The following is a 14,794-nucleotide window of genomic DNA, read 5'->3' on the forward strand; positions in this document are numbered from 1 at the left end:
AGGTGATGGGATGATTAAAAAATGTTTCTAAGAATTTAAATTTTAAAAATTTGTCCCCAGTTTCATGAATAAATTCAAGGCATTTTTTTGTAAATTAGTTTTTCCTTGTCCTTGCAGAATGAAGTACCCAATAGGTCCCTTGCTTCGGGTAATTCATCAGTATTCATGTTTGTTTCCTGTTTTTATTTTTTATTGGAACCTTAATATCAGTGACATTATTAAAACATTTTTTTATTGGTTATAAGAGAGTCTCACTCTTGGAAGCACTTAAAGTTCCAGATGAGTGTAATAATTCAATTTAAGAAAATTTAGATGAAGCGGATCTTTCAGACTGATGTAAAATACAGAATATGCATATTGATGAGTATGATTTGCACAAGCTAAAAGCTTTTAAGAGGTTGATAATATCTAATACTAATGAATCACCTCTTCTCAAATAGTAATTACAAAGCCAGATCGATACGTCCATCCCTTTTTGATTTTCCCACCTGCCAACTGAAACGGCAACACTGTACATGTCAAAATACAGTGTTGTTTTATTACTATATCTATACACCAAAAAATTGCTAACAATAATTTATTCAAACTGCTTAAGTTATTTAAACAACTTTTTTTATAAACATTAAATATATTGATTAAATCTGAATTAACTATCTGTCAAAAAGAACTCGCGTGAAGAACAGCAAGGGCACGGAGGTAAACGTATCAATAGTTTTGGAGCTCAACAAGATTTGAAATTTTTATAAAAAAATTCATGTATATCTTATATGAATTAATAATCTACATACCTTCAATTTGAAAGCCACCTGGAATGTTACATCAATTGCTAACAAAGACTAAGAAACCATAATAGAGCTTAAGAAACATAAAATAGACATATGTGCCTTGTCTGAGACGAAAAAGAAATGAGCTGGCAACTTTAGAATCGCGGAGTATACATTGATATATAATGGGAAACCAAAAGATAAAAGAGCAGCATCGGGATTAGGCCTATTAGTGCAGGAGAAATACGACAAAAACATAATAGACATAAAGTATATAAGCTACAGACTGCTACAATCCACGTTTAAATTTACAGAAACAACCAAAACCCATATATTAAGCGTGTATGCTCCTGATACGAGTAAAAGTCAAGAAGAAACAGACTCATTCTATGATGAACTGCAGATCACCATGGATAAGATACCAAAGCAAGACGAAATTATGATACTGGAGGATTTTAATGGAAGGATTGGTAACGAGGTTATTAGTGAAATTAAGAATCGGTTTAACGAAGAAACACTCAACAGCAATGGAAAACAACTCATACAATTCTGTGCACATAATGAACTACGCATTAACAACACGTTTTATCCCCATAAACAACAACACAAGTATACGTTCGAGAACACAAGAGGACATAAATCGATTATAGACTACATTATTATAAACAGAAATATTCATCCCTCAAAAATATTAGATGTCAGAACATTAACCTCAGTAAACACAGGGACTAACCACCATATGGTGCTAACCATAATGCGGAACTGCGTACAAAGGAAAACCCAAAACAAACCGAAAGTGACAGAAAAGCTGAACATAGAAAGCCTTAGCGATGATACCACAAAATACCTCTACCAGCAGAGACTAAGGAAGGCAATAAATGAAAACCAGATCTTGAAAGATGATACCGTAGAACTAGCATGGAAAAGATTAAGTACTAATATAAGGACAGCTGCAGAAGAAGCATTAGGCAAACGAAAGGTGAACACGGAAAGCCCAACACGAAACCATGGTTCACACACGAAATCAAATCACTTGCGGAAGAAAAAAGGAAAGCATATCTTCAATATAGAAGTCAAACAATAACATATGCTGATTATAAAGTCGTGAGGAATAGGACAAATATGGAAATACAAACGATTAAGAGACAATTTTGGGAGAAATACTCATCAGACATGGAAAACGACTTATATGGGGGACAAAAAAAGATCTGGAATATGATAAGGAACATCAAAAGACCAATCAATGAATACATCCACACGAAAACAATAACGTTAAAAGAATGGGAAAGGTATTTCCATGAACTCTACGGTGACATAATAAGAAGCCAATCCACAGAACAGAAACAAGAAAATATATCTGAGGAAGGAGAAGACATCCAACAACAATTAATATCAAAAGACAAAATTGAAGCAACAATGCGCAAGATGAAAAATAGGAAATCACCAGGGCTGGATAACGTTAATAACGAGCTTCTTAAATATGGTGGCAATGAATTAATACACCAATGCATGTCATGTTCAACAAGATATACGACCAGAGAAAAGTACCAGGGGAATGGAAAGTTAGCATAACGATCCCCGTCTTTAAAAAAGGGGAAAAGAAAGATCCAAATAATTATAGAGGGATCAACCTCCTAAGCACGACTTCAAAATTACTAACAAAAATTATTGCAGAAGAAATCTCAAGTAGCGGCATGAGCGAAGAACAACAGGGATTTAGAAAAAATAGATCAACCATAGACGCTATATTCATCTTAAGACAGATTGCCGAAAAGGCCATAGAGTACAATAAAACCGCGTTTATGTGCTTCACAGACTTAACAAAAGCATTTGACAGAGTGAGATTACATGACGTCATTGAGCTACTAAAAAAACGAGGCGTAAACCAAAGGACAATAGACATCATTCGGACATGAACAACGGAAATAGCACATATGTAAGAGTAAACAACGAACTCTCCAGTAAAATGCCAGTATCAACAGGGATCAGACAAGGAGATAGTCTCAGCCCAATACTCTTCAACATTATAATGGACGAAATTATAAAAGAAGTCAAAACGGCAGGCAGAGGATACAGAATGGTAAAATATGAGTTTAAGATAGTTTGCTACGCTGATGACGCGCTTGTGATATCTGAAGATGAGGATAATCTGCAAAAACTGCTACTCAGATTTGAAACAGTTGCAGGAGAATTCAATATGATCATATCGAAACAAAAGACACAATCCTTGACAATAGCGAGAGAACCAAGAAGATGCAAACTGGAAATTTATAATAAAAGTGTAGAACAGGTTATGTCTTTTAAATATTTAGGGGTTAATATCACGAGCAATAGGAACTTGAAACAAGAAGTCAAAACGCAAAGAACAGCAGCATCTAAGATATCAGGATTCCTTCGAACCGTGATATGGAGGAATAAATTTTTAAGTATCGAAAGCAAAACACGGATATATAACACTTGTGTCAGATCAGTAATGACATACGCCATAGAAACGAGGGCGGAGTCTGCAACTACTAAACGGATTCTTAGAACAACCGAGATGAAGACATTACGCTCAATCACAGGGAAAACACTAAGAGACAGAATAAGGAGCAATGAAATCAGAAGAATGTGTGACGTTCCGGATATAGTGAGATGGGTCAGAACTAGAAGAAGAGCATGGAGAGATCATGTCAATAGAATGAACAACGATCGACTGGCGAAAATCGCAAAGGAAGAGAGACCCAATACAAGTAGACCGCCTGGAAGACCACCAAAGCGCTGGTATGAGAGCTGGTCCTCGCAGTGAGAACTTAGGCTGCCTCTTTGAAAACACAAGACACAGTCTTAAAATAAGAAGAAGAAGAAGAAAAATAAGATCCAAGATTATTTTATATATCAAACAATATATGTGAACGTCCATTTTCAAAATAAAATAATTTCGACTATCAAACCAACAATAGATTGTATTCAACGATTTAATTTAATGAAAAGTTACAAAAATACAAAATTAATAAAAACGTATACAACGTAAAGTTTTACACTCCGTTAGAACTTTATGTATGTCCTGGAAAAAAGACATAAAATATCCCCCAAAATAAAATACGTTGCGAAAAATATTCCGAATAAAAAATTTCACAACGAGGTCGTATTAGAGAAATTTTCAGTACCTAGCCTGACCTAGACATGTCTACTCCTTATATTTTAAGCCACTTTTCTGGACATTCGAATTTCATTGTGTAATGAAACGCTTTGGCATATCTTGACAAACGATTACCACTCGAATAATTGTTCATAATCGATTTTTAGCCAATTACGTTTCTCAATTCGTAAAACTGAATGAATTATTATGTTAATTCATTACATACTGTTTATACGAAATGTACAAGTTTATTTTGTTATACAGCGTACTACAAGGGATTTATTTATAAAAAGCAGTGGCTATATAACCAAACAGACTAAATACATTGTTTACGCCGATATAGATTGACGCGCGTTTCGATAACCAAGTTATATCATCTTCAGAAACTGAAGATAAACTGTTTATTCTAAGAGCATTTAGGCCCTCGAAACCTCCCGCATAGATATCTGATTTTTCAAAAGCTTTACCTGACTTTATATATGTTTATTTAATTTCTTATTTTTTAGACCTTTTAATATGTTCATACTTCTAAATTTTCTTGATTTTTGGAGTCTGTTATTTTAAAAAACGTCAAATTTTTTTAGTATTTCAAAATTAAATTGAAATAATGTCGAAAAATAAACAAAAATCATACTATATATGTAGTTAGTAGTAAAAATTTTATAAAAGGACGTCTAAGAACGTACAAAAATATACAAAAACAAAAATAAAAGTAACGTGTAAGTCTTACGTTACACAAAGTCAAAGAAAAATATTTAACAGTGTAAAATTTATTTAAAAAAATGGTCGTTTCGTTGTTGTTGAGTTCCAACCTAAAATTCATCACCCTGTATACGTTGAAAAAGTTAAAAAAATCAGTAACAATGGCTCATAATGGATAGAACAAATTTTTAGAAAAATATAGAAAACCAAACACGTTTATCGGTTAAATAATCACTCCCCGATTCACATCAATTTGCTTTTTTTATGGTGCACGCGCGGTTTTTGTATTTATTTTCTATGACACTTTTCCAATTAGAGTTGATTGGTTCGTGTTTATGTATCCATCTTTTCATAGCGAGAGGAATAAATATGCATTTTGATTAATTAAAAATGTAATAAAAAAACTGGTATACATTTTATCACAAAAAAACATCCAAAAACAATAATGTATGTAATGTATAAAACATGGAAATTCGTAATAAAAGTTGCAGACGGTGGTAGAATGAAGCTGTTAAAGTAACAGCGATGTTCAGAAACTATAATTTTGTATAATGTTCAAAAAAAAACAACAACAACAACAATATATATATATATATATATATATATATATATATATATATATTTAAATAAATTTATTCATACAATTTAACAAATTAAAGTTATTTATTTGAAAAAATGATTATTAATAATAACAGTATGAGCTCTAATAGTAACTATTTAAACATCTAAATTTTCGGAATCATTGTCTGGTTTTTCTACACAATTAGAAGTATCGACAGCTTCTTCATCGAAAGCTAATTCTAGTTGAGGTATTGTCGTATCTTCGTTATCGTTTTCAATAATAGTACCCAGTTTGAGATCTTCTTGTTTATAACTAGAAGGTTTGCTTAACATGATAGATACATTCAAATCTTCAACGCTTCTTTCAACTGGACTCACGAATCTAACGGTTTTCTTCGATTTAGTTATTATCGGTTTATCGATGTCGGTCAACGTAGCATTCACCGTTTGATTCTTCTTTATAGATATTTTAAGACTTTTTCTACGTAAAGAATGTCTTGGTGGTACACGAGTTAATTTCTCCAAAAGTACTATGGGGAATGTACATTCCGTTTGCGTGGAAGTATAGTTAATTGTTCTTCTTAATATATTCATGTTCATTATTATAGTAAACGATTCAGTGATTATGACAGGTGTCAAAACAGATCTGTTAATTTTGATAAATAAACTGTCAATTATTATTGTAGAACTAGATATTAGAATGTGGGTTTTGTTACGTAAAAAGCAAATACAAATTTCGATTAAATTTTAAGTTTATGTGAAAAAAATGTGGAAATAAAAGTTATAGATCTTTTAATTTTTAACAACTTTGTCATTTAACTTTTTTCTATAAGACTTCTATAAGACTGTCAGAAATCGAGATAAACCGTTTTTCATCGAACTATTATTTTTTGTTCCAAAAATTATCAACCAAGATTTATGTACTGATGAATTGTAAACTTTTAATACGAGGACGGTTCGAATATAAGGTAATAACCTTCGCTGGTTACATATTTTTGGGATTTCTTCAGAAGGTTTTTGATCCTTGGACAACTCGGATAAACTCCTCCATCAAGCTTCAACTTCTTCATGAGCTCTTAAGAGTAGATTCGGAGAGACGTTTGGAGTTTTGTCAAATCTTCATGAGGAATTATGATGAAAATCGAATGTGGAATTATCTTAGATTGTTTTTGATATAATCATTCAGACAAGAATCCTGAGAAAAAAATCGTAGATGAAGTATGTTTTCACGGCAATAACAATTGTCTACAACATCATACCATAATCTAAAATGTTCAATATTTAGTTATATCTTTTCACTTTTTAGCGTTCTGTAAAAGAAAAAAAATTCTATTCTGTAGGATTAATTTATAGAAGTTTTTATGTAATTCCAATATCAAAAAAACATGTTTGTTTAGACCGTTCCATATATGTATGCAAATCAAATTAGTTTTTCACATAAAATCACTATTTTATTTTCATTTTTCTTTAATATGTATGCAAATCAAATTATTTTTTCATATAAAAACACAGTCAACTACTTTATTTTCATTTTTCTTTAATATCGTAGAAGTTTATTTCAATTTTTTTTTGAAAATAATTTTTAATATTCATTTATTTATTTATGTATTTAATTAGATCAGTTCCACGGACGTTTTTCTATAAAACGAGGTTATCAAAAAGGATGATCTAACGAGATAACATTTGCTATAATTCAGATCCTACTAAAACTTCTATCCACTACTCTAATTATTATTTTCCTATCAAAATCTATCAATGTCTCCAACAACAAACAACACAATCATTTATTATTTGTTTGTTATCAACTAATACGTCGTTTTAGATCCAAATTTTAATATAGTTTATGGAAAATGTTTCCACCTTAAGAACTAACCGTTTCTTCTCAAAATAGGTGATTATTAATGAACATTTTTCTTCTGCAAGTGAAAATTTACATCTTGTACTATAATCATTTAATTCCACTTAGAAAAACGATTATTTAACCTTCCATTAGGCGCGCAGATATTTCTAACGTATTTAGTCGCGTTGTATCTAGCAGATACATATATCAAATAAATTTTTTTTTGCTATTTTTATTTTTAATATAATAATACAGCAAATTTTATATGAATACTTCTTTTCTCCACTTTCAATTTAACATTTTTGCAAGTAAAAAAAAATAATTATTTTATATGTAAAATGTGTAAAATTTTAATTAGGTTATCGCCAGAACTAGAATTAAAGTTACATTATTTATTCAATATATTTGGAGTAATCACCCTCTTCAATTTATTTATTATAACATTTATTACAAATCATATTTGTATGGAGTTTTATACATAAACGAATTCCACATTTTTTACAACAATATGCAGACACTGACGTTTTCTTATTTTCTACATAACCTCAATATCAGTGACATTATTATAACATTTTTCTTATTGGTTATAAGAGAGTCTCACTCTTGGAAGCACTTAAAGTTTCAGATGAGTGTGATAATTCAATTTAGGAAAATTTAGATGAAGCGGATCTTTCAGACTGATGTAACATACAGAATATGCATGTAATATGCATATTGATGAGTATGATTTACACAAGCTAAATGCTTTTAAGAGGTTGACAATATCTAATACTAATGAATCACCTCTTCTCAAATAGTAATTACAAAGCCAGATCGATAAGTCCATCACTTTTTGAATTTCCCACTTGCCAACTGAAATGGCAACACTGCACATGTCAATATACAGTGTTTTTTTTATTACTTTATTTATACACCAAAAAGTTATTTAAACAACTTTTTTTATAAACATTAAATATATTGATTAAATCTGAATTAACTATCTGTAAAAAAACGGTAAAGGTAAACGTATCAATAGTTTTGGAGTTCAACAAGATTTGAAATTTTTATAAAAAAATTCATGTATATCTTTATATTATTTCACTCACCTGAAATTTTAAGTGTTTCTGAAAGTATGAATAACTCTTGTAACCAACAAGAAAAATGTTCTTATAATGTCAATGGTATTAAAGTTCCAACAAAATTAGAAACTTTGCAGAAAATCTCAGCAATTCTGATTTTGATGCAGTGATGAAGGCCAAGAAAAAATATGAGTATTCTGAAAAATAGAGTGGTTCTTCAAAATCTCTCTTCAAATTAAATTCGAAATCTGTGAAAAAATAGGTTTTACGGAAATGATTGATAAATTTGCCACTCAGAAAGCTAGAAAGATTATTTTATAATTAGGTAATTATAATGATTAGGTACCTAGTCTGTAAACTGTTGAACAACTGATTGATGTACTTTTCGTTGAGTATTGATTTGGTACTTTTTCATGCAAAGGTGATAATATTGTTTGTTTTTTATTTTGATAAAGACACCTAGAAGATACTTGATGCTTTATCTATATTCTATGGAGGTGTCAGATACCACCAGGAAGCGTATAGAACAGAATAAGAGGATCTGTAGATATCCCACATAAAGATTGGGTTCCTCAGTATGTATTTACATTAGTTATCTCGAAATCCGGAATGCCACCATCCGGACTCCGAGAGTCCGTGGAGGATTTCAATACATTTATATAGCTTGTAGACTTTTATTACTTTTTTTTTTGGGGGGGGGGGGGGGGAAATCCATTTATTTTTATTAGCATATTTATACTCCGCAATCCGATTCAAACAGTGTCTAATTGAATCTGACACCGCTCAGACGTATAAAAAAGAAGAATATTTCAAGGTTATAATAAGTATGTTGGATACAAATAATCAATTGTAAAAAACAAAATGTTTTTTTGGGGTTATTTTAGTTAAATTTGACATTAACGCGTTCGTATGTCAAATATTGATATAAATTGAAAACCGATATGTCTAGGTTGAAAAAAGAGAAGCGTTGCTTTTGCGTTGCAATTCAACCGGGTCCTTTGAGTTATAAACGCAAAATTATGGAAAATTTGAGAAATGATACACCCGCTACGGATAGTAATACCGATTGTAGTACCGTCCCAACGAGTTCGAGCGCTCGAGATAATTCCAAACCAACACCCGAAGCTACCAAAGAAGAAAACATCAAACATCGAAGTATGAAAAGATTTGAAATGCAATCGGACGGTGTTATTACATCTATTAATTGCGATACGTAAGATAATGAATTTTCTTAAAAAAAAGACAATGTTAAGGATAAAACTAAGAATAGCGAAAGAGTTTTGTTAATTGAAGCACAAAATGTAAATATTCAGAATCATTATTATACAATTTCTTAAACTATTATGATTATTTGTATTTACTACCAACTCCGGAAGTTTCTTTTCAAGCCATTTTCAAGGTAAGTTCATCCTCAAACTTAAGCTTATTTACCAATACTTCCCATTTGTACCTATCCATAGTTATTAACCCTTAGTTTCTCATCACTTTTCTTTCCGAATCAATCTTCTCACCATCTAATATCTTTGGATCATTATTCTCGATCATCAAACTTTTATTCTCATTCTCTTTTTTCATTGTTCCTTACATAAATGTAACATAAACTTTTGACTTTAAACAGCCCCCCAAAAAAAATTCACAGCAATTAAATTTGGCTACATAACCTATTTCGTATTTTCCAAAATTTCAAAAAAACAGACTAAAAAAATATTTTTCGTATGGATGTTTGGTACAATGACCTCAAGTTGTAGAAAAATCTGCGTGACTTTGAGCCGTAAGGGATTTTAAATTATTATAACTGTGGTAACGAGGGAAACTATTAGCTTTTGTATGCACAACTCTGCGCGCGATTTCCCAGGTTGTTGTGTCTGAAATATACGTGACCACAAAACTGAACTCTTAGTATTTAAAGCCTCATGATATTTCTGACAATTCCGGTATTAAGTTTAATCAAAGATTTTATCGGATGAAGAATAAAAATTAATTAAATTTTGAATTTTGGACTGGTATTCGTTTAAACGTAATAGCATCCCAAAAGCCGTTGGGTTATAAAACGACGACGCGCAGTCATTACCATTTTTAAATTACCCAATCAAAAAGAAGAATTAAATAATTGACGTTCCTTGAACAGAAAGGATTTTTCAAATTTCAAAAATGTTCATTTGTGGATTATTTAAACCTACGAACTTTTGATTTGAGGTTAACTCAATAATCAATTCACCGCGCGTTGTTCAACACGATACATTTTGATAATGAATTCGAGCTTATGACGTTATTAATTTTTATTTTTGTTAATGACAGTTGAGCTTTTGGACTGTGCAATTTATCTCGAAATAATGCTTGAAATTAATTAGAGAGAATCCAAAAGAGCTGATATCAGATCTCATCCTTCCAGAAAGTTTTCTCAAACTTTCTTCGTTTACCATGTGAGTTTTTCCAAAAATAAATACAATAAACGGCTATAAAAACTTGTTGTTTGGATTGTCTACCTCAAGTTGCCTAATCTATAATTAACTTGTTTCATGATAACAAATATTATTAAGGAGCTTTTATATTTTTTCTGGGAATTGTGATCAAATAACTTATAAATCGTGCGAAAAAGAATTAAATAAAAAACAAACTGGGTTTTGAATTTATAAAACAACTTGTCCAAGTAAACTTCGAAATATTTAATTTTCAGAATCAGTTGATTATTCAAAAGTATGAATAAACAACAACATTACACAAAAAATAAATTCCTTGGATTTACTAAATCGAATAAAGTTACAATTGATTTTTTAAAAATTAGTCAGAGAAAACTTTGTAAGTAAATAAGTGAAGTTTCCGTTTGTTGATATATTATTGGAATAGATTTTACATTTTACGAATAGCAATTGTCAAATCGTTAAGCAAACAAAGCGGGTATTTCAATTCGCTAAAGCTTCGTAACAGAAATTTAACATTTTATAATAACTCTTGCGAATATTTTGTTCATCCCCAAAGAATATCGAGTTTGTGTGTAGTTTTGCCCGTTTCTCCAAGGATAAATTCGAAAGAGAATTTTCTCCTGTTTCAATACGAAATTACTTGTAATGCAAATTCAGTTTTATTATAAAATCTCGTTTCTATTCGTCCAAGGTCAAAGTAAACCAAAGTTTCAAACAAAGGAACTTAGGAATTCATTATAATGATAGGAACGGAATTGGTATCTAGTTAGAAAACTTACTTATGTTTAAGTTTTATACGTGAAGATTAGGTGAATATAGTTTAAGTAATGAAGTAAATTTTAACTAAAAATGTATATATTTTTTAAATTTTGATTCTTATATTTATATACAATTATTTTTAAATTTTTCTACACCTTTAACTAAGTAATTTGATATTGCATGTCGTATACTTTCATCTGATTTTGCCATCATAATCATCATCTTATTGATGTTAAGAGTTTTGAACTTAATATACTTATACGTATTGTGTATTTAAAAATACTCACGTACACACCACAATGTTTTATGTTGATGAATATGATTTAAACAAGCTAAATGCTTTTAAAGTAATGGTAAGTATTTGAATATCTTTTTTAATAACAAGTATAAGCACTACACCAATACTGGAAGTAGTTTACAAATCATTTATTTTTAGGTAAAGGAGCGTGATTTCTTATTTACCAAAATGGGCTCTAATAAAAAAGAATTGTATGTACTCTAACATATTTACTAATTTCGCTATGGTAGCTTGATCTGAACTGGGCCTGGAAATTTGTAGTGTAACGTCTGTGAATGTCAAGTTACAAAAAAAGAATTAGATTATTGAAGTAGCAACAAGAGAACCGCATCTACCCGGCTTTGAAGATTTTTGCAGTGATTCTATCATTTAGGAAATATTTTTGGAAATTTGATAAAACAATCCCCAGCAACACATTTTTTTAAAATATTTCCCTGTATATAATGATTGATATAATAGGAGCGTTTGGATAGATTCACATGGGGACCTTTAGTAGTTTTGGAGTACCTACCTTATGGAATTGCAAGATAAAGATCATTCAAATGAACTGTTGTATTTCTGCACAATAAATAAATGATAGAAAAGATCCTCGTATTGTTCTGACACATCTTACTTGTTTTATTCATATTTCTGAGGTAAGAAAATAAAATATTGAGTAATTTTTGATTGGTTTGATTTAAAGAGACTCCACCCCAATTGTGAAGAATAAGTAACTTGTAGTTTACAATGAATTGATGAAGAATGTTACCAGTGAGTTGATATTCATTATTTTCATTACTAAAGTGGAGTTTATTACTTCATTCTATCATAATCCTTCTTTTTTTGTGTTTAAAACTTATCGGATTGATTCCTTAACATATATAGCTGCCATAAAAACTCCCGATCTCTTTTTTTACATTGCTGACTTGCTGTACTATTATGACAAAAACTTTTTATTAATTACTGATATCCAACCCAATTTTACTTAGAAAATTTTTGAATTGCTAAACAAGATATTTTCTAAAACAACTCATTTCTTCAATAATTCATTTTATTTTCTTCAATTTTCCTGATTTTCATGTCTCTTCTTATTTTAACTTATGCAAGAAGTTATAACTTCATAACTTTCTCAGTATGTAATGTATCTTAAATATTCATATTATTACAACAATTCATGTGTTTAAAAAAAAGTAAAGGTGATAGGAAGCTTTTGTTTTTTTTTTAAACATCGCTAGAGTGTAGATTTTCTAACGATATATAATTTGTTTCGATATCTTTTTCTTAACCAGAGTTGTAATTGGACCATTTCGACGAAATTCCAAGTTGTATGATTTGCGAAATTTATCAGTGCAAAGGTGGAAACAATGTAACGGCTTTTTGTGATGGTTATTGAGCAGCTAGTTTTTTTTTCATTCTCGCTCAACCATAATACCTATGAAAGTTAAATTGGCAACCCAAATTTTAAGTACAACAGATGTTCTTTATTTATCGAGAACAGATATTAATACATATTTCCATAATGCAGGTGCTACAACTGCATTTCTTCTAATTTTAATTGATTTATTATTCTTAAATCTCGTGATAGATTGGCAAAATAAATATTTTAAAAACCACTAAGCTCAACAACAAAATATTTAATTGCATCAATTTATTATTTTCAAAACTACCTTAAATCACATATTTCGAAATATTTGTAGTAATGTGAAGAGCCATGATGAGGAAAATGATGCTGAAAAGAAGTAAGAATGCTTATAGTTTGCAACGTAAATGAGCATGATTTCTTTCTGGACTTGAATGGTACAATCATACATAAATTCGAATTGTGTAAGTATGAAGAAGAATTGGAAAATGGAGCCGTAGATACCTTCAAATGGTTGATAGGATTGCATAGTGACAAATTGGGAAGTGTTAAATAAGCATTAAGAAAACGAATGACAATATCAATACTGACAATTCCAAATCAGATAATACTTCGAATGGCTAATGAAGATGATAATAGAAAACAAAAGGGGAAAAGTGATGATTATTGCATAAAATACGTGAGAACAATTTGTGTGCTGCATTTACTACCACTACCACCACACTCACTATTACACTGTATGACTCTTGTTTCGATGTTCTCTAGTTTCTATGTGTTTTGTATAAAACAAAAGATATTACCGCGTATAATTTGATTCCATATGGTGAGTTGATTGAATTAGTAACTCACTAAAGGCATTGAAAAAATATGGAATTTGATCCATTTGGTCGAAAGATACTAAAAACTACAGGAAAAGGTGATTCATAAGATATCAACTGTTTTTGGTATTTGTAATAACTGCAAATCATCAATTGATTATTTCTTGAAGAAAATACTAGCTATCAATACTTAGACTGAATTAGAACAATTTTCAAATTCAGTGGTAAATTCAATAATTACTCATTTTGTACTGGATATTGTGAACAATTTAAAATTTGTGTATCTCTTAGATAAACCCCAACAAATTGGTATTGTGTGTCGCATAACCCTAAAGTGATGAAAATGTTATTTCCGAGTAGATAACCTCAAATATTTGAGAATCCGAAAGTGGAGGGTCATTGTCGTCCCCGATTTGAACTATACGACGATGTATTGATAAGTTGGTAGCCTAGACCAGTTCCATGCATAAACAAAATATTGCTTTACCATAGCAACGAACAATAACTTATTAAAAATGTCAGTGTTAAGTTTTACGTCAAAAACATGAACCAGAATTACGCAATAAATTGAAAGAAAAAATATGTCCACCAAAATTGTAAAAATCGAAAAATTGGAGTATCGAGCCATCATCAAGTAGCTGTATTTAGAAGCGTTAAGAGGTGAGCAGATTTACGAGGTAAATTTTCCATTGAAAATGATGACCGATCGGGAAGGCCAGCTCCTGTGTCAGTCGTCGAAAATATCGATACAGTTTATGACATGATTTTATCAGACTGTTGAATTGGACTTAAACCCATTGTTACTACGGATGAGACGGGTACATTTCTACAATCCAGAAACAAAGCAACAATAGATGGAATGGCGACACTCTGGTTTTCCCAGACCTAAGAAATTTCGTGTCCAAAAATGAGCTAGAAAAGTTCTTGCTCCAGTTTTTTGAGATTACCATGGAGTAATCATGATTGATTTTTTTAATAAGGGTAGAACAATAACTGGACTAATACTATTCGACGTTACTGACCACTCAACTGAAAAAAAGTTCAATAGGTCGTAAATTTTCTCCCAACGAGGAGGTAATAAAAGCTGTGGAGGTCTGGTTGCGCAATAAAA

At 30.6% G+C, this 14,794-nt stretch overlaps 1 protein-coding gene across 1 annotated transcript; it reads left to right on the forward strand.

Moving 5' to 3' along the window:
* Nucleotides 1-1,173: 1,173 nt before the first annotated feature.
* LOC130451984 (craniofacial development protein 2-like) lies at nucleotides 1,174-1,848 on the forward strand. The gene has a single exon (XM_056791343.1). It carries the CDS (start codon nucleotides 1,174-1,176, stop codon nucleotides 1,846-1,848), a length of 675 nt encoding a protein of 224 aa, XP_056647321.1.
* Nucleotides 1,849-14,794: the final 12,946 nt, after the last annotated feature.

Source organism: Diorhabda sublineata, chromosome Y, assembly GCF_026230105.1.
Source record: "Diorhabda sublineata isolate icDioSubl1.1 chromosome Y, icDioSubl1.1, whole genome shotgun sequence".
Classification (NCBI taxonomy): Eukaryota; Metazoa; Arthropoda; class Insecta; order Coleoptera; family Chrysomelidae; genus Diorhabda; species Diorhabda sublineata.